The sequence below is a fragment of the Epinephelus moara genome, chromosome 8 (assembly GCF_006386435.1).
Source record: "Epinephelus moara isolate mb chromosome 8, YSFRI_EMoa_1.0, whole genome shotgun sequence".
NCBI classification, from domain to species: Eukaryota; Metazoa; Chordata; class Actinopteri; order Perciformes; family Serranidae; genus Epinephelus; species Epinephelus moara.
The window spans coordinates 25,689,027-25,713,585 of NC_065513.1; the positions used below are offsets into that span (position 1 = coordinate 25,689,027).

The 24,559-nt window shown below is 41.3% G+C and overlaps 1 protein-coding gene across 1 annotated transcript; it reads left to right on the forward strand.

Annotated features, from left to right (window-relative positions):
* Window positions 1–93: 93 nt before the first annotated feature.
* pggt1b (protein geranylgeranyltransferase type I, beta subunit) lies at window positions 94–24,559 on the forward strand. The gene is made up of 9 exons (XM_050050535.1): window positions 94–244; window positions 836–954; window positions 5,271–5,335; window positions 5,876–6,027; window positions 6,399–6,531; window positions 10,870–10,915; window positions 14,624–14,808; window positions 17,519–17,627; window positions 20,783–24,559. Exons 1-9 carry the CDS (start codon window positions 117–119, stop codon window positions 20,947–20,949), a joined length of 1,104 nt encoding a protein of 367 aa, XP_049906492.1. The 5' UTR covers window positions 94–116; the 3' UTR covers window positions 20,950–24,559.

The window sequence follows — 24,559 nt, forward strand, 5'->3', positions numbered from 1 at the left end:
TATACTGCGCACTCAAGCCTTTTAATTTTTATTTCTGCCCCTTGCGCTGTGTCGAGCGCTTTTATTTTGAAAAACAGCCGTACCGGAAAAGATTCCTCATAGGTGCGGATGCAAAGATGGCGGAAGAGGAGAGCCAGTTTGAAGAATTTGAGCAAATAGACTTTTTAAGAGATAGACATGTACGGTTCTTCCAGAGAACATTACAGGTGTTACCTGAGAGATACGCCTCGCTGGAAACAACCAGGTACATTTACTGGAGTGAAACACGCTCCTGTAGTCTATGTGTTTCACTGGAGAACTTGACTAGCATTCAAGCTAGCTGTGCTTCAACCGCTTTGAATGAGCGCTAGTGCTACTTAGCTTAGCGGGCATGCTAACAGCAGTGATAGTGAAGTTATGGCAGTTTGGCTGTAATAAAACAGGAAAGTATACCAACAGCGGGCCGCGACGCCCTGATAAACTAATTAGGAAACATTAGTAGTTATATTATATGAATTAGGTTCTTATGAACGTGAACTTCAAGCTAAATGGACTGTTGGGCAGGTTCCTCATTTTGTAAACTTCAGAGATAACTCTTCAGTTGGCTCAGCTGCCTGTACAAACTGAAGCTAAACTTAACTATCAGCTAAGTGTTAGCAAGTCAGGTTTTCTTAAAGTGATGTATTTTAATCATTTTATAATGTAATGTGAATTCACTGCCACAGTTTACACTGCCTCTTATTTGATGCATTCTTCTGACCATGCATTCACTCTTGTAGCTTGTGTATGTGTAGTCTTCTTTCCATCAATATTATCTGATTAATAATTAATAAGATTGCTTTCTGCCTCTTTCCAGGTTAACAATCATATTCTTCGCCCTGTCTGGACTGGATGTGCTGGACGCTCTGGATGTGATTGATAGGAACATTATGATTGAGTGGATCTACTCACTACAGGTTCTGCCTACAGAGGACCGTAAGTTTCAGACTTTCACATTTAACACCTGACTGGAAATAACTTGAGATTACACAGTTATTTTGGAAAGGGTTTGCAATAAAAGTATTCATTGACTAAAGACATAACAAAGGTTCACATGAGGCAGCAAATCATACGCTTGTTCTGTTTATGTGACAATAAGCTTCAAAAAGACACTTTGAAATGGTTGTAACACCAATGGTGTAGTGGAGAGTATATGGGGTATACTCTCCTCTTTTTCTGGTTGATAAGAGTATTCCCACTAGGGGTGAGAATCACCAGAGGCCCCACGATAGGATATTGTCTCGAAACATAAGTCACGATACAATATAATTGCAATTTTAAGCCTGTTGCGATATGCTGAGTATTGTGATCAAATATATTGCGAATCATGACCCCTTTGCTTAAGATATTTTTTGGGGGCATTTTTTTGCCTTTAATGGACAGGACAGTTAAGTGTGAAAGGGGGAGAGAGAGAGAGGGGATGACATGCAGCAAAGGGCCACAGGCTGGACTCGAACCCAGGCCGCTGCTGCAACAGCCTTGTACATGGGGCGCCTGCTCTACCACTAAGCCACCGACGCCCCATTACCCCTTTTCAAATGTAAATAATGCCCCCAAAAGTACAAACTTTATCAACACCAACAGTGCTCTCAAACAAAGTAGAATAGTTAGTCTGTTCATCTCACTTCACTCATTTTTAATGCAACAAAATGTAGCTAGTAAACTATAAAAGCAGCTGGTTATCATATTCTAATAGGCTACCATAGGTTTAGCGTGTATATTAATGATTTATATAATAATTGCAATACTATGCTATATTGATTTTTTTCCCCGCACCACTAATTCCCACCTATCAGCCATAAAGCCATTGGAGAGCATCCTTCACTTCCTCCTCGGTAACCTACCCATCTATCTAGTACACCCACTTTATCAGCTACCACTACACCACTGTGTAACACCACTGTGTAACACCAACAAACAGATACAGATAACAAAAATGTCACAGGACTAATTTTCATTGTGGTCCTTTTTGTAGTTTTAGTAGACACTTCCTATTACACTAAAAATGGTGGATTCAACGGTTACATACAACCCTGTCTACACAACTTTTTGTACAGGGACATCATCTTAAAGCCAGAGTTTCAGTTTTGCCTTAAGTGCCTTAATCTTTGTCCTCATTTTGTAAAGCGCTCTTTTACACTACATGTCACGTTCACCCATTCACGCACATAGTCACACACTGGTGGCCAAGGCTACCATACAAGGTGCCACCTGCTACTCAGTAACTGTTCACATGTACTCACACACCGATGGAACAGCCGTCGGGAGCAATTAGGGGTTCAGTATCTTGCCCAAGGATACATTGACATGTGGACTGGAGGAGCTGGGTATTGAACCACCAATCTTACGATTAATGAACGACCCACTCTACTTCTGAGCCACAGCCACTGGTTTTGTGGTTTATTTACTGTTAATTGTTCTAGTCATGGGGACCCATGTGTCTAAAAAGCGCTATTACCCATCTGGCTACTCATTATAACCAGTGTCAGATTTAATTTGTGCCTGTGAGCCTCTCTGACATGTGGAAGAGGTTAAATAAGTAATTTTGTGTTACACCATCTACTATTTTGTGAGTCTGACAAAATTTTAATTGTATCACTCTAGACATCACAGGGAACCAGTTTATCTGCATGAACTGGTTGGTCCCTTTGCTCTTATGAACTGAAATATAAGACCACTCAGATCAATTTATTTTGGGAGACCTGAGTTTTTACTTTGATAGCTTGGGAAGATTACAGAACCAGGATATGATAGCATAGTCAAAGTGGCTTTAGATTAAGCTGGATACCACAAGCTTCCAACTTAACCTATTCAGGAACACTGACTTTTCTGGCCGAGGATTTTGTTCCAGCACTCACTTTTCTTAGCACTTTCATGGCCGTACCTGCACGCCCTGCATAGCCATCATTGTTGTCGAAGCAACTAAATACATCATGAGCAAGTTGAATGAACCATAATTACATCCGACACACAGGACTTCAAAAATGGTTATTGGACAAACAAATGAATTTCGATTTTTCGGATGTCATGGAGTGAACAATCAGTATTGTTGCAGTGTCATTCTGGCCTGCTGCAGCCAAAGACTAAAGCAAAAAACACTTAAACTGGACAATTTTATCTCTGAGTCAGCTTTCAAGGACTCTATCGTGGACATTTTTCGCTGATACATGAAGCTGTTTCCCGACACGCTAATACTTCCTAACCTTTTGTCTGTCTATTGCTCACAGTTTTCCCACACATATTCTTGTTCTCTTCCTGTTACTGTTTTGCTTTGCCTCTTGCCTTATCACTTGTGTGTGTTACTCATGTCCTGTTTGTTGTATTGCCTGATACTGTTAGCTAGCTGCCTGCCGGATGCTTGTGTCCTAGTCTGCATTTCATTAATATTATGCTGATTGTCACACTTAACATTTCTTTTTAACCCCTACCCCTTCCCTTAAGAGGCTTTGCCTTTTTTATATTTATTACTTGACTGGTAAAAGATGGAGTATATGTATCGACTCATACAGAAGTAATCCCTCACAATCATCAGATATGACCTACTAGAAGTGTGTGGCAGTGTATTTTTCTGCAGAGACTCTGGCCTCTGCCTGTATTTTCATATTTTCTGTGTTTAGGACAGTTACATTTACCTTTTTAATTACATTTAAGCAGCAGACACCCAAGAGGCGCAGTGTTGAAAAAATGCAAACATAGCGAGGCAAAACGGCAAATGATAGTGAATCTATGATTGGCTTTTACTTTCAGTTTTGCTGAGGAGCATGCTTACAAAGAGTAATTGGCAATACTGCGTAGTATATTTTTAAATAAAGGTTAAAAATGTTGTTTCAGCTTTTAAGAACGATGGAGGAAAGAAGCAGTCTATGAGAAAACCCTTTGAGGAATGGATACTCGTGTGGTACAGAGATGAGCTTAGAAAAGGTGCAAGACTAATGCTCTTTTTATTGCTCTTATGGGCACACTTGGTGAAGACGATCTTGCATAAATTTCTAAATTTCCAGGGCAGGGAGCTTGAGTGTGTTGGGTGTCCACATCACGAAACAACCTCAAGGAGTTTCATGAAGAAAGAACTGAGGCAGAAATACTTCCTGAAATATCTGAGTTCAATTCTTCTGTTAATGTTATGAAATGTGTGTGTAAGGGACGGATCTATGGTTTCATCAGGGTGAAGACTTCAGAGGTGTCAAACTTCAAAGCCTGTGAAAATATATTCATACTGTTTGGATTTTGAAATAGATATTAGCCTCCACAGGTCCTCCCCACCTCACCTCACCTGTTTCAGCTGTCCCTCTGTTTATCAGGGAGAGTTGATCTCTAAATATTTAATGACTTGTTTTTTTCTGTCTCTTAACAAGCCACTCTGAGCCATCTGTTTAGATGCCCAGTTAGTTCATTATTCAAGACATCAACAGAAATCATGTCGGGATAGCCGAGCTTGATTGGTCTCATTTTCGCTGCTGCCATATGTTTGGGTGTCTGGTTGGGCTTCTGTCATTAGATGTGAGAATAAAGCTTGGGAGGCTTTGAGCTTTCCTGGTGTGTCACTTCTGTCCCTAATATTGCAGGTACCTTCTTCACATCAAAATTTAGTTAGCAGACAGTAGTGTAGACCTTCTCTGCCTTGACTGAATACAGGTTTGAAGAGTAGAAATTCAAGAACAAGTGAGCACAGCACATGATCAGTGTGTTGTAAGCCATTTCAATCAGAAATAGTGACACAATTAAGAATACTATTCTCGGGGCGTCGGTGGCTTAGTGGTAGAGCAGGCGCCCCATGTACAAGGCTGTTGCCGCAGCGGCCCGGGTTCAACTCCAGCCTGTGGCCCTTTACTGCATGTCACTCCCTCTCTCTCTCCCCCTTTCACGCTTGTCTGTCCTGTCAAATAAAGGCTAAAAATGCCCAGAAAAAATCTTTAAAAAAAAAAAAAAGAATACTATTCTCAGAGTAGTTTGGTTCTCATGCGTTGAAACTGACTGTAGCGTATTGTGCACTCTTTGCAGCACAATGACGGCATTTTCTTAATTGGTCTCTGCTATATCTAATGTTTCCATCATGGCCAGTAGGTGGCAGCAGCACACTGTTTTTAGCTGTCTGAGCATCCTTGCAGCACTTTGCTGAAGGTCAATACAGACAGACTGAGACCTAGTTTGTGAGAGTAAAAGTAGGGCTGTCTTGTTCCAGTTTCTCTTGCTGTTTACCAGTACTTAATGTTGTCTTACATCTCTACCTTCTCTCCTGTTTTCTCCTCCAGAAGCTAACCTTAGTCGATGTGGGTTTCGAGGATCGTCACATATTGGAATTCCTTACAGCACTAAGGTAATGTTTTTAGACCTGATCCCAAGTTTGACCAAACATTGTGTCTTGTATGTAAAATGTAAAGCATCCTCTCCATTTGTAATAGTCTGAAAATATATTTTGGGTAGACATATTCACTGCTAATGATCCCATATTTTCTCTATTTTCCTATTTGCATTAATCCTTCTCAAAAAATTTTAAGCCATTTCAATCATTGCAGCAATCTGTGCATTCACATCAGGTTGTCTGGGCCATTTTCAGTTTTATTAGGATCATCTCTGCAGCTGTAGTATTACCAGTCATTGCGTTAGATATGTTTTTTTACATTTGGCTCTACTTATCTATTCCCATGCAGACATAGTTGTGGATGTAACAGCATTGCTAACCCGAGTCATTTCCTCAAAACAGTCTATTTTAGCTGTCTGTAGCTTGCAAAATACCTTATCTCTCTGGTGTCTATAAACTGCGTTTTTTTCTCCAGATGTTTGTTTTAAGAACTACAGTAATCTCTCTGTTTTTTTCTTCATGTATCATAGTATTTCATTTTGATATTGTCTTCAGGGTCCAGGTGTGCTGCATCCATATGACAGTGGCCATGTAGCCATGACCTACACTGGGCTGTGCTCACTTCTAATACTGGGAGACGACCTGAGCCGGGTTAACAAACAGGCCTGTCTGGCTGGTCTCAGAGCGCTCCAGCTGGAGGACGGCAGGTCAGTGCACACACACACACTCACACACAATTTTGCACTTACGCTCTAATTTACTCTGGCACTTTCTCTCTGACTCAATATACCTGAGGTCATATGAAGAATAGTAGTGTTAATGCAGACTGACATGAACTCACGTTTAGTCCGACAACAGCAGTTAATTTGTCCACACACGCAAACACTCAGCCACACACACACAGTGTGTATAGCATGTCTGGCAGATAACACTGTCTGTAGACATAAATTTATCTGAGTTAACCTTTTAGCAACTTAAGCTGACAGGCTTTTTTATTGTATGATATGATTTAAATGCATTCAGCTAATTTTAAACTGTTTAACTCTCTTCTTGTGTCTGTGTATCATCTTGCTTCCAGTTTCTACGCAGTGCCAGAAGGAAGTGAAAATGATATACGGTTTATCTACTGTGCAGCCAGTATCTGTTACATACTGGATGACTGGTCAGGCATGGACATCCAAAAGGCCATCGAGTACATTAGAGGAAGTTTGGTGAGTAGATCTAAAGATGTACAACCCTGATTCCTATAAAGTTGGGACAATGTGTCAAAAGTATATAAAAACAGAATGCAATGATTTGTAAATCCTTTTTGACCTATATTCAATTGAATACAGTACAAGGAAAAGATATCTAATGTTCAAACTGATTAACTTTATTATTTTTTTGTAAATACACACTCATTTTGAATTAGATGCCTGCAACACATTTTGGCAACAAAAGACTGGGAAAGTAGTAGAATGCTCAAAATCACCTGTTTTGACCATTTCACAGGTAAACAGGCTAATTGGTAACACATTACAATATCATTATTGGGTATGAAGGGGCATCCTCCAAAGGCTCAGTTGTTCAGGATGGTACGAAGTTCAGCACTTTGTGAAAAACTGTGTGGCCAAATAATCTCGCAGTTTAAGAACAAGATTTCGCAACGCACAGTTGCAAGGAATTTAGGGATCTCTGGCGGCACTGAGTGTATAAAGGATATTACTGCATGGGCTCAGGAACGCTTTGGAAAACCATTGTCGTTAAACACAGTTTGTCGCTGCATCTACAAATGCAAGTTAAGACTGTGCCATGCAAAATGAAAACCATGATCGACTGAGATGGACTGACACTACAGGCCTTTGCACACCAAGTCCATTTTTTCGTCCGAAATTGTCACACGTCTAAAAATAAATACGACCTCATGTTGTGTCAATCATGTTTGCACACTGAGTCCAAAACTTTAGTCTTTCATTAAAATTTTTGGAACCGGTTCAATTTTCTGCGTTTGTCGCATCCGTCAGAAGCCTTTAGAGAGTCGTTTGACCAACTCGGATAGCTCACACTCAGTGGGTCAGATATTGATATTCAGGTGGATGATGATGAAGAGGAGGAGGATGTGGACCGCACACAAAATGTGGAGGACAGCTCCGCCCCTTCATGCAGCTACGGTGCCAAATGAAAGACAGGAAGGGAGTGGTGACAGCCAGATAGGTAACTTCAGTGGACAGCAAAGGAGGAAATGTGTCTTTTCATTTGGTCACGTATTGGGACATTTTCACAATGAATAGAACAATAAAATTCATCGGAACCAGTGTGCAAGGTTTTTGTGCATGACAATTTTTTTTGATGTGTTTAAAAAATGCATCTGAAAAAACTGACTCAGTGTGCAAAGACCTTCAAAAGAAAAGTATGCAGTGACATTTTATTTTAGCCTCTGGGATAAAGCGGAAAAGGACCATCCAGACTTTTACCAAGTTCAAAGCCAGTATCTGTGATGGTATGGGGGTATGTGAGTGCCCCATGGCATCATGGGTAACTTGTATATCTGTGAAAGATACATAAAGGTACATACAGGTTTTAGAGCAACAAAGGCTACCATCCAGACAGCGTCTTCTTCAGGGACGTCCCTACTAATTATTCAGCCTCATTCTGCACGTGTTGCCACAGAGTGGCTTCGTGGTAAAAGAGTGGGGGTACTAGACTGGCCTGCCTGCTGTCCAGACCTGTCTCCCACTGAGCATGTGTGGCAGGTTATGAAGCGCAAAATATGATAACAGACTGTTACCAGCCTGTTGTGCAACTAAAGTCGTTGGTCCTCAGTGTTGTTAAAAGAAAAGATGATCTAACACAGTGGTAAACATGCTGTATGTGCTCCTGTCCAAACTTTGTGTTACAGCCTCAAATTCAGAGTCAGAATGAGTTTATATTTTCTTTTGTGGTTATTATTATATGAAGGAATATGAAGTTTTTGTTACAACCTCTCTCCGCTATTCAAAGCAGTGTCTCTGCACAATAATGAGGAGAACAAGCCATCCACCTTCAGTAGGTGGCACTCTGCCTAGAAATGCTTCATTTATAATAAATGCTGAAGGGGTGGTTGAGCAGTGCATCATGGTCTTAAAGCTGCAGCAGAGGTTTTTCCGCCTCACCAGGAGATAAACATGTTCCAATTTTGTGATGTGGCACTGGAGTGATATTTTTGTCGGATGCTGACTGATGTTTTACTCAACCCATACTTTGGCCTCAGTGTTAGTTTTTCCGTCAGACGTGGGTCAGACACATCAAAGCTGTCTGTGGGAGGTATTGTCTTCATGCCCGTCTTCTCAATCTCATGTACAACTGAACTCCCCAGAGTTGAGACATGATCCCATTCACCACTGAACTTCAGCTTATTTTAAGTTGCAGACATTCAACACAAGAGTGTTTCATTACATAGAGTCTTTATTGTGCGCAGGGTGTGTATGACTCTATTTCTCTCTCTCTCTCTGACACACATACACACACACACACACACAGATGGGAGAGAGGCGGGGGGGCGCTCCGTTAATTAGTTAGCAGATAACTGTGATTCATGTCTAAAAGGTATATTTATCCACTGGCCACATGCTGGTGGATGAATTCCAAAATGTCTCTGGCAATGTGAGTAAGTTGTCAGTGATTGCAAGTACACAGAAACCAGCAGATGATAGCTGGGTTTGTGTCAGAGAGCCCTTGAACAGTAGACAAGTTAACCAGCCACACTTAAGTTTCACTTCCATTTGAATGGCGCCGGGTATCCATTTACCAACCTTATTGTTATGGTCTGATCAGACCAGACACACAGACGGACAAGGACTCAACCTCGTTAGTTTTTCCCAAGTGACAGCCATCTGTTGTTGAGCCACTGCTTCATTCAGTTGCTTCAAAACTTGTCACAGTTTCAGGAGAAAATTTTTAAAGCAAGTGTTAAACCTTATGCCTTTTTGTTCTGTGGACTGAAATAACTTGGTCCCTATGTGTAGTCCCAAAACACAGTCATGGAGCCTGCTCATATTTAGCTGCTCTGTTGAATAAAAAAAAGTTGGTTTAGACAGAAATACGAGTAAAACCAAGCTGACACCATCACCAAAGACCCAAAGGCCTGAACAACATCATTGTACTGTAGCTGGACAACTTGCTAGCTAATACAACTTGGTTTTAGTTGAGTAATTGGATATTAAATTAAACAATGGAAAATAAAAAATGAAACTAAGACCTGGGTTATTTAAATCATTTTACACATATTCATTTAAAGTAGTGTTTTTCCAGTCTGCTCCTCAGGTCTCGGAGATCTGCTAGACTACAGAATTCAAAACCAACTGAACATGAAGACTGTAAGCAGAAAAGGAAAAAAGATAAACATAACATAAATAAAAACATAAAAATACAGTGGGGGGGCTAAAAGTCACATCACAGGGTTTCTAGTACCTATCAGACAAAGTCACGTCTAATGTTTGAGACATAAACCAGCCATTTTGTCCAGCTCTCAGTAAAAATGTCCTTCTGGGTTCTCAGGCTGAAAGTCAATCTCTCCATTACATAGATATTATGAACCAAGTCAATCCATTCATCAACACTAGGCATATCTTTTTTCAGCCATTTCTTGGTTAAGGATTTCTTACATGCCACCAATAGTATTCTCAGCAGATACTGATCCTTTTTTCCCATTCGAGTTCCTCCAGACTAATCAGGTACATCAGTTCAAAATTAAAGGGTATTTTGGTCGAGAAAACCATTTCAAGAATGCCATGAATTTTAGTCCAAAAGGGAGCAACCAAAGGGCTGCTAGACTGTGTTTCTCAGTGCGTTCTTGTATCCTTAATGAGATATATGTAACTTATGACTACTGATACTTGATTGGAAGACAACTAAATACACAAAAGATTAGCCAGTTTAGGATGCCTCCAGTTGTGACTTGACCAGTAAGAACAAATGGTAAGCCTCTCATTTTGAAAAAGACACGTCACATTTGAGCAGCTCTGTAGCCTGCACAGCCAGTTAAAACAGCTGGGACTTAAAGCTTTAGCGAGTAATCGATTAGTTGTCAGCTATTAAATCAATCATTAATGAATTTGAGTAATTAATTATGAGTAATTTAAAAATTCTCTTTTCCGTTTTCTTAAATTTGTATATTTTCTGGTTTCTTTACTCTTCTATGACAGTCAACTGAATAGCTTTGAGTTGTGGACACATCAAGACATTTGAAGATGTCATCTTGGGCTTTGGGAAACACTGATCAACATTTTTCACAATTTTCTGACATTTTGTAGACCAAGTCAAGAACATAATCTGTAGTTGCAGCCCCACTGGGATGGCATGTCAGTGTTTGTTTGTGTTGACATCTTTAAATTCAGTTTTAAATTACACCTCACAAATTAATTTTTATATTTTTAAAAGATGTTTTGAATCCACCCATAGCATCAATAGAGTAATTCAGTTAATACAGTTAAGTCTCTTCTGGCAGTAATCTCTTCCACGCTCACATTAGCCTTTCATGACAAATGAAATATTGCTTGTAATTGAATGGCTTTTATTTGTCCTCCTCACAGTCCTATGACAATGGGTTTGGCCAGGGTGCCGGGCGAGAGTCACATGGTGAGTATGATCATCTTGTAATGGTTCATACTGAGTTACAGATATATCAGAAATGTGAGTGTCATTAGAGGTGGTGGTGTGGAGCGGAAGAGTAAAACTTGACGCACTTGGCAGCCCAGATATAAACGTCTGATTTATGAACATCATCAAGGTTCATATCAGATCAGAACGTTTGTGTGTGCGTTGGCGGTGTCGTAGCAGAGGGCATGAAAGTGGCTGATGGGAGTAACTGGTTTAAAGGATTAGCCATTAAAATCCATCTCTGTAGATACATTGTCCTCATTAATCCCTCCCCCACTCAAATTAAACCTTATTATTCTCCTACAAAAGCCTTCATCCTACACACACACACACACATGCACGCACACATTTCAAAGCACTGCTTGGAGCATGTCTATGGTCACCTTTTTGACATGATAAGGCCCCAAGAGCGTGTTTTAGCAGCCTGGGGAGGCTTTTTGTAATGGTTTTCTATGAGTGTGAAGTGTTTTGCTCGCTGCTTTTGCGTTGTGGAGCACCTTACGTTGCATTTTTGCGGGAGTGCCCTGCATGCTTTTAGTTGAAAAAACAGCAAGTGTCAAGACCTGTCTGAACAAATTGTTGCCTCAACAACTTTATAACATTTTACCAACCGTACTTAGGCCAGACGCTTGACAGCAGATTGTCACACTGTCCCCGACTCATCCAAGCGAAGCCCCTGGACCAGCAGGTGGAACTCCCTCTAATTTCTTCTTTTTCTGAGCGTCACATGTACAGCGTCACATGTTGACCTTGCTTGAGGTTTTTTTTAAAGATGTTTCACCTCTCATCTTAGAGGCTTCTTCAGTTCTAACGGACTGGTGTGGAGTCGCAGGCTTTAAACTAGTCTGTCAGAACTGAAAAAGGATGTCCAGTCAAGCAAGTCCAGTTGCCTACGATATAGCGCTTAAGATTACCATGACCTGGATGATTGAGAATCTTCACCAACATCTGTGAGTTTACTTCACTGCAAAATAGCGGTCAGGCTAAGGACAGGTCATTCAGTGGTTTCCTTGCAACAATTTAAAAAAAGACACAGCAAGCTGCAAAAACTGTCTGATCGGAACAGGCTTCAACCAAAAATAGGCAGTGTGGTACGCCTTGCGTTTTGCAACCTGCAAAATGGGCTCCGTCTGATCGGGGCCTAAAGATAGTATTCTCTGTAAACATTGTGACAGACTGCGTGAATTAAATCTATGGAAATAAAACAGGGGCAGATCCTAGTGCATCTTGGTAATTTCCCTGTTGCGATAAATTAAACTCATATGATTACAGCCTTCATTGAGACTCGGCTCTCTACTGCAAACCAGCCAACTGTCTGTCTGAGAGTTGATTACACATCAGCAGAGATACACAGAAGATGCTCATTACCCATCCACCCTTAAAGTGTGTGTTTGTTCAGCATCAAGACCTCCCACACTGTGTGCTTTAAATTTACACACACTCTTACACTGCTTTTTTAGATAATTGTGTTTGAGCTTCTGTGTTCAACCTGAAACATGGTATTTCAGAAACTGTGTGCCAGGGTGATACATTAACTCTCTCTCTCTATGTGTGTATGTATTCAGTGTGGTCGGCTTTTATCTCACTGCATCCTTTATAATTCCAGTATTTTCGTCTTCTTTAGGCTATGTATTCTTGTTTTCTGAACTCTCATTTTTCAATTAAATTCACTTGGAAAAAGTCCCTTTTTTTATTATTTCCATTTTGTTATAAAGCACATGACAGTCCCAAGCCTGCTGTTAGAGTAAATTGTCTTGGATTCCCCACAGTTGTGTTTGATTCAGATTTATGTTCATGCCCCCTGATCTTCCTGTGCCTCCAGCAGATAGTGAGCCAGACATGTTTGATTAGAGGCGAGTGTAACACGTCGGCAGATTTACAGCCCTGACCCACACACTTCACCTCACCTTTTCTTTGTTTCACTGCATCACACATGAACACACACAAACACAGATAAGCAGTTAAAGATGGTGGTGATGTTTAGGGATGAGTTAAAGGCATGAATGAAAGCAGTTGACAGTAGGGTTGTAGAAAGTGATGGATAGCTGCTGCTTGTGGCTGCACTGATAACAGCCTGTCATCAATCTGTGAATGCACTCGTGTTTGTATGACTTGAGCAGTAAAGAAACTTTGCCTTCAGTCCCTAGCTGGGTCTCCATTCAGGGGCTGCAGCCTTCGAAGGCTGCATTTGAAGACCAGTTGCATTTCATTGCGCATTGCGACCAAGGCTTTCCTATTTCGAAGGCTCCTTCTAATTCGGCCTAGAAATGCAGCCTTCTCTCCCAGAATTTGGAGGATGCAACAGATGAATCCTTTGTGGCCCAGCCTGTCCCAAGATGCATTGCGCACTGGTGACAGTTATACATTAAGTTAACGAACATTTGTTAACTAGCTAATGGTTAACTGTTGTTAACATTACTGTTAGCTAAAAGCACACAGCTTAAACAATCTTAATTTAATAAGTCGACCTGAAAACGGTCCATCAGCCTGAAATATGTAACAGCGGTGTACACATATATTGGTCACATATACTGTAGATAACATTAATCTCTGGGTCCATGATTTAGGGCTAACTAACTTACTAGCTTACTCCATCTTTTGTCAAGCACAGCTGGTTGCTAGGTAACAGGAATGCCAAACAACTGGTGATGCAACCAGGAAATCCTCCGCAGACCAGACCGTCCCATTTCGGAGACCGTTCAGTTTGGATGATGCGGTCTTCAAAGGATGTGGCCGACGTCTACCGCGAAGACCACGTCCCTTAAGGGCAGCAGCCCCTGAATTGAGACATAGCTCCTGTGTGATGCATCTTTATTCCACTCAGAAGTTTCCAGTTATTGTGCCGAAAAGTATAAAAGTGCAGCCATTGCACCCATTTTCCTTACGACCACACATTTCATTATACTCGGACGAAACTTAACGGAACAGTTTATATTTCCTATTACCTGTAGTGCTATTTATCCATCTTGATTGTTTGTTGTGAGTTGCCAAGTGTCAGAGATCTCTGCCATAGTTGTTGTGTGCAGTTTCATATAGAAACACTTTTCTTTCTACCAAACTACACCTGCCAACCATATCATCGTGCAAATAACCCAAGGATCTACTCATGGACGAGAGTCTTCCTTGGCTGAGCTGTAACGTTAGCTAGCTCAGTGGTGTTAGGTGAGCTGGCAATAGCTGCGTGCTTCACGTTTGTGCTGTAATACAGTTGGTGGGTGTAGTTTGGTAGAAATGTAATGTATTTTTTTGTTTGTTTCGCGCTTTGAGCACCACAAACTGAGTGCTGTCTAGTTCCATTATCTCCAACATTCGGCAACTATCTAGATGAATAAATAGCACTGCAGGCAAGAGGAAAAATATGTTATTTAGATTTTTGGGTGAACTGTCCCTTTAACAGAGCTCCACATTATGATCATTTCCAAGGAAAGGTGGAAAGTAAGCTGCATGCTATCAAATATTTGGCAGTAAAAGAGCTCACACGCAGACACGCCCTCTGTTTCCCCTGCAGTGCCCTGTAATCATCTTGTTGTCTGTCATCAGAACATGTCAGGGTGAACCACTGGAACCACTTCTCAATTTTAATAAATTGTCAGAAATCAGTAGTCTCATTTATTTGGATTCACTGGTGTTATGAATTGTTTCCACTCACTAAATGTGTCTCATGCACCTGCCCGTCTGTGTGTCCAGGTGGCTGGACGTACTGTGCCATAGCCTCTCTGTGTCTGATGGGACGACTGGAGGAGGCGCTGAGTCAGCGGGAGCTGGACAGGATCCGACGCTGGTGTATCATGAGGCAGCAGAGCGGCTTCCACGGGCGCCCCAACAAACCTGTAGACACATGCTACTCCTTTTGGGTGGGAGCTACGTTGGAGGTACAGACTGGTGTAACAGGCACATATTCACATATTCACTCCTGCATGTGTTAACATGTTAAGTGCATTTCAGTATCCGTATCAGTATTACCCTGATTTTTCTGCACTTTTGCCACCATTTTCTCCTCATAGAGAAGTTGCAAAGTGCACAGACATGCTGAAAATAAGATGGGGCATTTTTTAAATAGCACTGTTGAAACAACTGGGTTAATCCCCCACGCCCACGCCCCCACACACACACACACACACACAAACACACACACACACATACACACATACACAAACACACACACACACACACAATCCAAAAAGAACTTGTGAGCAAACCTTTCAGCATTTGGGTCATAACTATGCCAGAGGTACATACATGCACACACATGGTCCAGAAAAGTGTGAGCTAAATTGCAACTAGCTATGAGTAAGTCAGGGATACAGCCACACACACACACACACACACACACACACACACACATACACACACACATGCTCATAAACAAACACGATGCAGGAAAACTGTGAATTTCTGGGTCAAATCTGTGCCAGAGGGACAATTGCACACATGCAAACAAAATATTTGTATAAGGCAGAAGTTGCAGTATGGAAAACATTAAGGCTTGATGTTTCCTCCACTAGTATCTTTATCCATGGAGATGTCAGTAGGCCACCTGAAATTAAATGCAACTAGTAGAAAAGCGCAGTCAGTAGAGTGCAGATGCTGATGGCAGCCACTCTGAAAAATCTTGTCGTAGATGCTGCACAGTGCTTTTCAGAAGCGCCTTGTTTATTTGTAATGGCGCCACGGCACATTGCACAGAGCAGATTGAGTTCTGCTTACAGGCACTGTAATGTGAACTATAGATACAATATAAGCATGAGGATGAACGTATTTTAATAACTAAAACAGCCACAGTTTTGTCCTTTATAACTGTACTTCTAACGGTATTAACCTCGTCTGTAGGCTAAAGCACAACGAAGCATGAAATAACAACTATAAACAACTTAAAATAGACAAAAACAGAAACCATTTAACCACATAGCCTGGGTACTTACTAATGGTACAAGCACAAATATCAAGGAAAAAATGACCAAATCAACAAAGTATGCAAGTCTGCAAAATCGGCTTGGCAAATCGATCCCCTTCTGACAAGCTCCCAGTGTGGTAGAACGCCGTGTAACAGATGAAACACAACTGGGAGATACTATGGAGAGCTGCTGTGTCCCTTAGGCTGAATCCAAATGTCCACATTTCACCGCACTTGCAGACTTGCGGATTTTGTGGGCACGCTCTGGGGAAGTCTGGGAGTGCTGAGGGCTGTCCAAATCAGTTCAACCAGTCCACAAGGGACCTAGAGCGGACTTTCTATAGACTTCCAGAGAGTCCGCTTTGGGTGCAGACTTGAGCAGACTTCACTGATTTAATAACCCACAATTCATTGCAATATGGATTTGACTTTGTGTTTATTTCAATTACCGAAAAAAACGTAGGAATGTGTAAAATAGTAACTGATAGTTAGGCCTATTAAAATGCTCCTTGAATTGTGTAGGCCAGAAAAAATATTTAACCACATCATGATACAGAAATTTGAGGAATGAAAATGCCTTTTATTATTGCGGCCTATCAGGCTGTGCAGTGTAATAGGCTGAAAAATTGTCCGAAAAACAAGGTCTACTCATGTAAGTAATTTCTGTTGTTGAATGTGTGTAGCCTATTATCTAGAGATGTATGATTACATTTTTGTTCAGTCACAAAAAAGGCTTATTATGGGATCTTTATCTTGTTATCTGCGGGGAAGGGTGATAGGCACAATTCATTAACTTATATGACATATATATGAACAGGACAGCAGTGATGGTTGAACAAATCCCTGGCAACAAGGAAAACAGTCTTGTGCACTGTCTATCAGCTGCTTGTAGTCTCTGCCCACGCAGACTTTGCGTAATGATAGTAAATTTGTCACACTAAGTACAACTGAAGTCAGCGAGGGCTCAGTCTCCAAGTCCAGAGGGTGGACATTTGGATTCAGCCATAGAGTTGTCCCTCCTGTCTCTCCTACAGTCAAGTTGATGGTGGAAATAAGAAAAAATGTACATGTATTCATCTCATATTGTGCCTAACTTCAGTGGTTCATAACATATCAGGTATGGAATTAATCTGTAGATGCTTTGGTTCAAAATGCTTTTTTATGGATGTCAGTTTTTGAACCACAATGAAAGCCAAAATGTGGCCCACAGCAGATGGTTAAACTTGTTTTTAGTTGAGCCAATTTGCAGAAAACTTGCAGCCCCTACCAGCCGGTCAAGACGAGTGAGGAATCGGCAGTCAATAGCAGTATAAAACAGGTTTTGTGAATCACTGCAACCATGAGAGGTCCTTGAGCGTATAGTCAAATTTGCATTTGTTAGGCTGATTGGTCCAGTAGTATGTGAGATTAGTTGCGGATGGACAGATACACAAATGCGCACACGACCAAAGATATCATGCCCTCCAAACGTATGACATGACCATTATCTATAAGAACAACATACTCTGCATCTTTGGAATTGAAAATGTATTTTAAACTGTAGAAACAACCAGGTGGAAATCATTAACATGTCTCTGATTTATATTATTTACTTTTTATGTTTGCTCCCAAATCTCCTGGTAAAACTTGTCTCATTCCTCTCGTTTTCTCTCACACTCTTCCCCCACCCACCCTCTCTCCTGTCCCAGCTGTTAGACGTGTTCCAGTATACAAACTTTGACAAGAACAGGAGCTTCATCCTGTCCACGCAGGATCGGTTGGTGGGGGGATTCGCCAAGTGGCCAGACAGCCATCCAGGTAAATGATTTAACTTGCAGAGGTTGCTATTTCAGTAACATCTCACAGTCATCGGATAGAGTGCACATAAAACAGACACTAGAGGAAAGCCAGTCACAGAATACTGCCATGGCTGCTTATATGGGTCTTGTGTCAGTGTTGCTGTTTTTGTGTCTGTAGAGGGATGTCTGTCAAAGTAAGAGTGACACAAATCAGACGAAGCTTTATACTGCTGGTAAGGAAATAGCAGTTTAACGTTCACGTGGGATAAACAAACAGAACACAAATAGACTATATAGAGGTTGCTGTTCATATTGTTGCTAGCTCAAAAGATCTTGCATCAAGTACAAAAAGATGATGAAACTAAGCAGTTTCAATTTCTTTTTTCTCCGTTTCGGCTGAGCAGTTTCCACCCTGCCCTCCACAGGTGCAGAGAGGTCAGGGTGGAGTTGTGGTTGGCAGTTTTACTTGAGATCAATGGAAAAGCTCTTGTAATCCTAAACTTCAATGCTGCACATACTTGTGTGCGTATGTGTTCTTGTGTTCTTGCTCGCCCTTGTAATGTGTAATTGATGAGGCGATTGTTCATATGTAGCCCGGGGACACAGGAGATCGAGCTCCTCACGTTACAGGAACAAGGCAGGGAAGATAGGCTGGAAGAAACAATGAGGCAAAACAGACGCTGTATTGACAAAGCCTCGTAAATATTACTGAACAAAAGAGAGTTTTAGAGAATAAAAGGGAGTATTTTGCAGCATGGGCACAGATAGCATTGGACTTGGACGTACTTAAACAGTGCAGTCATCATGCACAGCCACTGATGGACAGGATCTGGTGTGGGAAGATAGGAAGTTCACAATAATGGAACAAAAGAAGGTGCTGTGTATTTGTCAAGCAGTTCTGAACCTAACAAAGCCAAATGTCCTTTGAACACAACTGGTTCTGTCCTCAGACGCTCTTTGAGAAGGAATTTAGGTCATCGTCAGCAGTTTTAGGAACAGGTAGTAATAGTTAGCGACAGGTTGGTTTAAATTTTAGCCCAAACTGATTGAATTGAGTCTCAGTTAAAACGTCTGTTGTCATGAACCCAATGAACAGATCCGCTGCCCAAGTGATGGACCACAGATCAAGAATTTGCTGTTGCCACCGCCCTTGTAAGGAGTCACGTATTGATTAGTTTGAAAGGTTTCTATGTTGACAATCCATTCTCTGATTGGGCAGTATGATTTACGGTATGTGATGCCGCATGCACAACTCACGTCTCTGTTTTGGCAGACAGTTTTTGTTGAAGTAGTCTCTGCCCACTGAACAGCACAGCAGGGCTCATTGCTTGACAGAATTGACAGTACCGCCAAAACTACACGGAGGAAAGCCTGGTCCTTGTATCTGAGTCTCTCTGCCTTTGTAACCTCAACAACAGATAGTTATCATGATCGAAATGTAGCAGGAAGCAGCTGGGCAACCCCTCTAAAATCCTAAAACCCCATTTTTTATAGTACCTGCTCAACACCAATAATTTTGCATGTCAATATGTTTTTGAACAGTGTTTTTTGTCCTGAGTACTTTCTAATACCAGATCCACTTTCTCTGTTTTTACCTTTTATGATAAAAGTCCTTGACATATACACTGTGTAGCTGTTTATCAGAGGGAAGTCATATTCACTCAGAGCGATTTGCAAAAGAGAAACTCAATAAAATAGCTGACTGCCAGGCAAAGCTTAAGGTCAAGAGGGTCTCAGTAGCTGTCACAAATTGGCTTTGCTGTAAGCCTGGTCACCTCAAAATCTTTTATTTAACAAGTATTGCAACAGTCGCAAATTTGAATGACTGCTGGTATGACTAGTTTTGACGCGAAATATTAGCAGGCGAGCATTTTGCATATTTGTATTGATTATTTATCACGGCCCTATGTGTAAAGGGATAGTATAGTGGAGCATTTAGCCGCCAAAGTGCCAGATGTTCTTCCCGGGAGTTGGTGGCGACCAAAAACAGAGCAAACAGAGAGTGAATATTGGACTTTCATTCCCTAGGTAGCCAAAAACACGTTTCCAAATGAATAATTATGTTGCTATGTAACTGCAGGATGTGTAGATAAGATCACCTTATCAACTAAAGAGGTGATGATATGTCAATGTTGTGTTTACAGTTTATTTACTGCTGCTCCAGTGGCTAAAATACGTTATTACAGGTTTAGAAAATGGCATGTTACATTATTATCATCCATAATATCATAAGTATGGTGGCCCTGTTTCAATGCAGAATTTGGAAAAATCCAACTTACCTGTGATCTCAAGTCCAGCAGATCTGGCGGCCACAAAGGGCACCAGCCCATTACTGTGTATCACACACCCTCTTCAGCTAGAATGGTTGACTCTGTCAATACGACAGTGAGGTTGCACATGGGTTAGGACTTAGTGTTCTCATCAAAATTATAAGACAAATCCCATTTCACTGAGGTGCTGCTGGGCAATAATTCAATAATATTGTTTACCACCCTTTAGGGGAATAACATCGTGGATTTACCTTGTTAATGTTCAGCAAATCTTTATTTTTCAAATTACTTATTTGGAACCTAGCTGTAATCAAAAATAAATTTGATTACAATATCACAGTAGGGTATATAAATCTAAATAGAAAAACATTCTCTTTAATCAGACCTTGGACTAATTTAGACATTCTCCTCCTCCTTCTTTACAACCTTGACTTTGAATCCATATGAATCCTGATTGATGCAGCTAATGTTGCTTTGATTGATTTGGATGTCTGTGTCCAATCATCTGTCATGTAATTATAATTCAATTACTGGTCCATTAACTGCACTGTGCAGCTTTTACTTTGGTCCCAGGAGAGAGAAAAGGCCATGGGGTCAACGTGTATGCATTATTTATATCCCCTTAAAGGAGCAGTACAACACAAACAATAATGGTGTTTTTTAATGGGAAATTTGGTAAGGTTGTTTTATTGATTCAGTAATGGAAAGCATGGTGACAAACACTATCGCCTTCTTGGCTCTGAGCAAGTATACAGACCTGTCACATGCAGGTGCCTCTGCGGTGATACATGTTACCATCTCTGACCTAGTTTCTCCCTTTTCTTTTCTTTCACTCTCTCATCCCTCGCCACGCTCCCCATTTTTTCCCCTCTCCCCCTTTCTCTCTCCAAATCCTGTCCGCCAGATCCTCTCCATGCCTACTTAGGGCTGTGTGGATTGTCTCTGATCGGAGAGCCCAATCTGAGGAAGGTCCACCCAGCTCTTAACATCACCCAGAGAGCCTTTCAGCACGTCCAGCAGCTGCAGCAGACATGGAGGGACAGCACTGGCAGCTGTAGCAGACAGCACTGACAGCAGGATGATCCACGACTCTGTCTGTGAACAGGTTCAGTAATCAGGAGCATCTAACAGTAGCCAGTTAAAGGTCACTGGACTTCTGCTGTGTGTCTTGAAGACATTTGGCTGCTCATTTGAGAGGCCTCCTCATTTCAGGAAACGGGAAGGTTTTTAAGACCCCAGTTACACTTTAGTAACTTCGGGGCACTCATTTTAAGTCCATGGAAAGTGACTTTTCTGTTAAGCAGTATACGCCATGCTTTTCTTTTGCTGCCTTTTTATTATTAGAGCGTAGTAAGCAACAATGTGCTTTGTGGTTTGTGGGGATAAAAATATGTGCCAGAAAGTAAAATCTGAGTCACTGGAGACTCGAAGAAATGCCAGATGCCTCGATTTTGCAAACTTTTTAGATGATGCAGTTTTAGGAGCTTCCTGCTCCTCATCATAGTCAACAGCACAATCTGCTGTAACCTTTCCTAGCCAAGGATGAACTCATTTACTTCACAGTGACTGAAACATCCTCGAAGTGAACAATATTCGCTGAGACCTCAAGGAGGGCTTAAATTGTGTCTTTAAATGGTTCTGGAGTAACCGGTGGCCTCAGTAGCTGAATATTTTTGAGTTGGCTGGTGTTATTTTATGTGAATTGATGATACATGAGTTTGCTACCACTGAAATGTGTCTCCTGTATTTTACACAAACATAGCAAATAAGTCCCTTGTGTTTGTTCACAAACCAATATGAGCCCAGTTGTCATTTGGGGGGCAAAATTTTAAGACTGTAGAGATGAAATCACTTGTTTCTTTTTGATTACTATTCCTACATTCTGAGACAAAAGCACCACCAGGCTCTAAGCTCCCTGTACAGTATTCTTTGCCTCTCTGCCCCTCTAACATCTCCATCCTCCACCTCCAAAGCCTAAAGCTCTCCAGTCCCACTGGTCATACCAGCCGGGCAGGTAAACTCTCCCATGTTTCTCGCTTCGGCTCCTCGCAGTTTCACCACTGCAGGCTTTTTTTAGTGATCAAGAGAAATTTAAATGATAATAAAAATGCTCATGGAAAAGGCAGCTAAGAGCCAACAACCACCTCAAGGGGAAATCAATGAGTGAAGAAAAAAAAATCAAAAACTGGTAGAAAGAAGAGCTACAGGCCTTATCATTTCAGATCACAGAAAATATAATTTATTGTTCACATTTTCCCTGAAGCTAACAGCAAAATAGTTGGAGCCTCTTAAGGGAATCCCAACATCCCCTGACTCCTGGACCCTAAACTGATCTGAGCTGCCCCGCTCCACCAGCTTCCACACTCCCTGCAAGGCACTAGCCCGCCTGAAATCAATATGAGAAAGATGAGACAGTGGCATCATAACTTGGGGAAATTTATTCTTTTGAACAGAGGTGGGAATTGGCGGTATTTTTGGAACAAACAGGAAGCAGGGCAAAAACAAAGAACAATACACATGAGCAGAATGTGCCACAGAGTGTCAGGTTACAGAAACAGCTTTTGTCTAACACATTGCATCCCTTTGAGGCAAAAATGCCACTTCTGACTTCCCAGTCTTCTTGCCCATCTTGAGCTGAGCTACAAATTGGAAATTTATAGTTGTGAATCCCAATAAGATCCTAACATAGTGACACACTAGAATTCTGAGTCGTGCCGTTCCTCTTGCCTTCTTTTAACACAAAAATTGCTCCTGATTCCGAGCAAATGTAATTTCCAGCTTCACAGGTTCCTCCAGCCTCCCTGCTGAAGCCCCACCCTTTTATTATAAGACTGCTGTCACAGCAAACACCTGCTCCCTGAGATGACAAGTGAGGAGGAGACAATATCACAGCAGGTCAGAAATACAGCGGCCACATGTCACCTGCGGGAGTCTGCTGTGTGTAGCACCAGTTCTGGCTGGATATGAAAACACATTATCACCTCTGTGGTTTTCCTTCCACTATCTAAATGAAGCTGTACCTGGCCTCTTCTCCCTTCCCGCCAAGTCGCCCTGTTTTTCAGATGTAGAAAACAGAGCAGGCAGACAGAGGAAAGGAGAGAAGAGGGGAGGAGAGGTGAATAAATAAATAATTTGACACATCTATTATTAAAAGTAAACTGACGGAGGCTGGAATCTCCTCTCTGAACCCCCAAGCTAACCCCCACTGCTGTATAGCCTTATTTTGGTGCAAAATCAATCTCTCTCTAGCCAACTGCGTCTTGTTTTGCTGTGTTGTTTGATGTTACTCTTTGCCTAAGACAGTAGGCTTTGCTACAGTTGCTTTTGCCGACTTCTCCTGCCATTTTTTTTTTTTTTTAACAAATATTTTGTTAGTAAACATCAGATATTTTTAAGAATTTCACTTTTGGGAACGTTCAGCTGTGACTTCCATTGCTGCTGAATTGAGCCTCAGACACACAAATAATATTATAGTACAAGCTTTTGATTTATTCACCTTATAATATTCTGGTATTTGTCTTTTTTTTTTGGTTATTTAGTTATGAAATGCTCTAAATCTGAGTGGTCCTGAGTCAGTAATGCACTGTAAGAAAACAGCCATGTCTCCCATGCATCCTCTCAAGTGACTTCTACTACTTTACTACCCTCCTCCAGCTGGGTTCTGTCCTTAGTGTACATAGGCCAAGTCACATGGCAAGACCACGCTCTCAAACTTGACTCTGAAATGTGCCTCACGTAGCATTGTTCTGGGTCACCGCTCTCTGAATGCTCTCTTCTTCCGTTGTCTGATTTCGCTACATGTCCAGCATGCTTAAATTGGGTTTAGCTTGGCTGTTTGTCCCAAGGAAGGCTCTGAATATACACGTGTTCTCCGGAGGGATGGAGGAAAGGTGTATCCTAAATCCTAGTGAACGTTCAGGAAGTGGAACACCTACTCTGTAAACATTTTCCTCCTCCGCTCTTTGTAGCGTTCACTTATCCAATCAGACAGAAGCTGACTGGCAGAGATCATTTTACCAGAATCTGACTTTGTCCCTTCATGTCTGATCGATAACGCATTTCCAGAAGGAGGGAAGAATTCATTGAGATGGAACCCACAAATGCTTACTCGACTTAAAAAAGGATGAAAGATTGGATGAATGGATTTGCCACTTAAAGCAGTTGTTACATTGCGTCAGCTTTTTGCTACATCACGCTGCAGTCCGTGCTCTCAGTCCCACAGCATGTAAAGAGGGGACCGAGGCTTTGCGCTTTTAAGACGTCTGCAGTGTTCGGATCGTCTCGAGATGTCATGTCAAGTCTTCTGAGATGCAGCCAAAATGCCACACATGGTCAACCTTGAACCCTTGCTCTGTCATCGACTAATATACATAATGTAATAATAAATAATGTAACAATAAATGTAATGGAATTTATTTTTTCTATGCTTTGTAGAGATATTGAGTGTAGATAAATATGTAAATGTCTATAAATATGTGACTTCTATTGTGCAAGTGCTCAAGATGAAAAAATGTTTACAGCTACATCAGTGAGACAGTTTAAGGAATTGGATATGCAAATGTTGATATGTGATGTATTATAATACTTCAGCTTTGAATTTGAGGACAGTGATGTCCATTCTAGCTTGGCGGTGCATATTGTATTTATGATGAATAAAAACAAGTACTAACTTTTACGATTG

Excerpts from the sequence above, each read along its gene's own strand:
- pggt1b (XM_050050535.1), top strand. The coding sequence starts at position 117 with ATGGCGGAAGAGGAGAGCCAGTTTGAAGAATTTGAGCAAATAGACTTT. Across the intron at positions 245-835 it reads GCCTCGCTGGAAACAACCAG|GTTAACAATCATATTCTTCG; the intron begins GTACATTTACTG and ends GCCTCTTTCCAG. Across the intron at positions 955-5,270 it reads GGTTCTGCCTACAGAGGACC|AAGCTAACCTTAGTCGATGT; the intron begins GTAAGTTTCAGA and ends TTTCTCCTCCAG.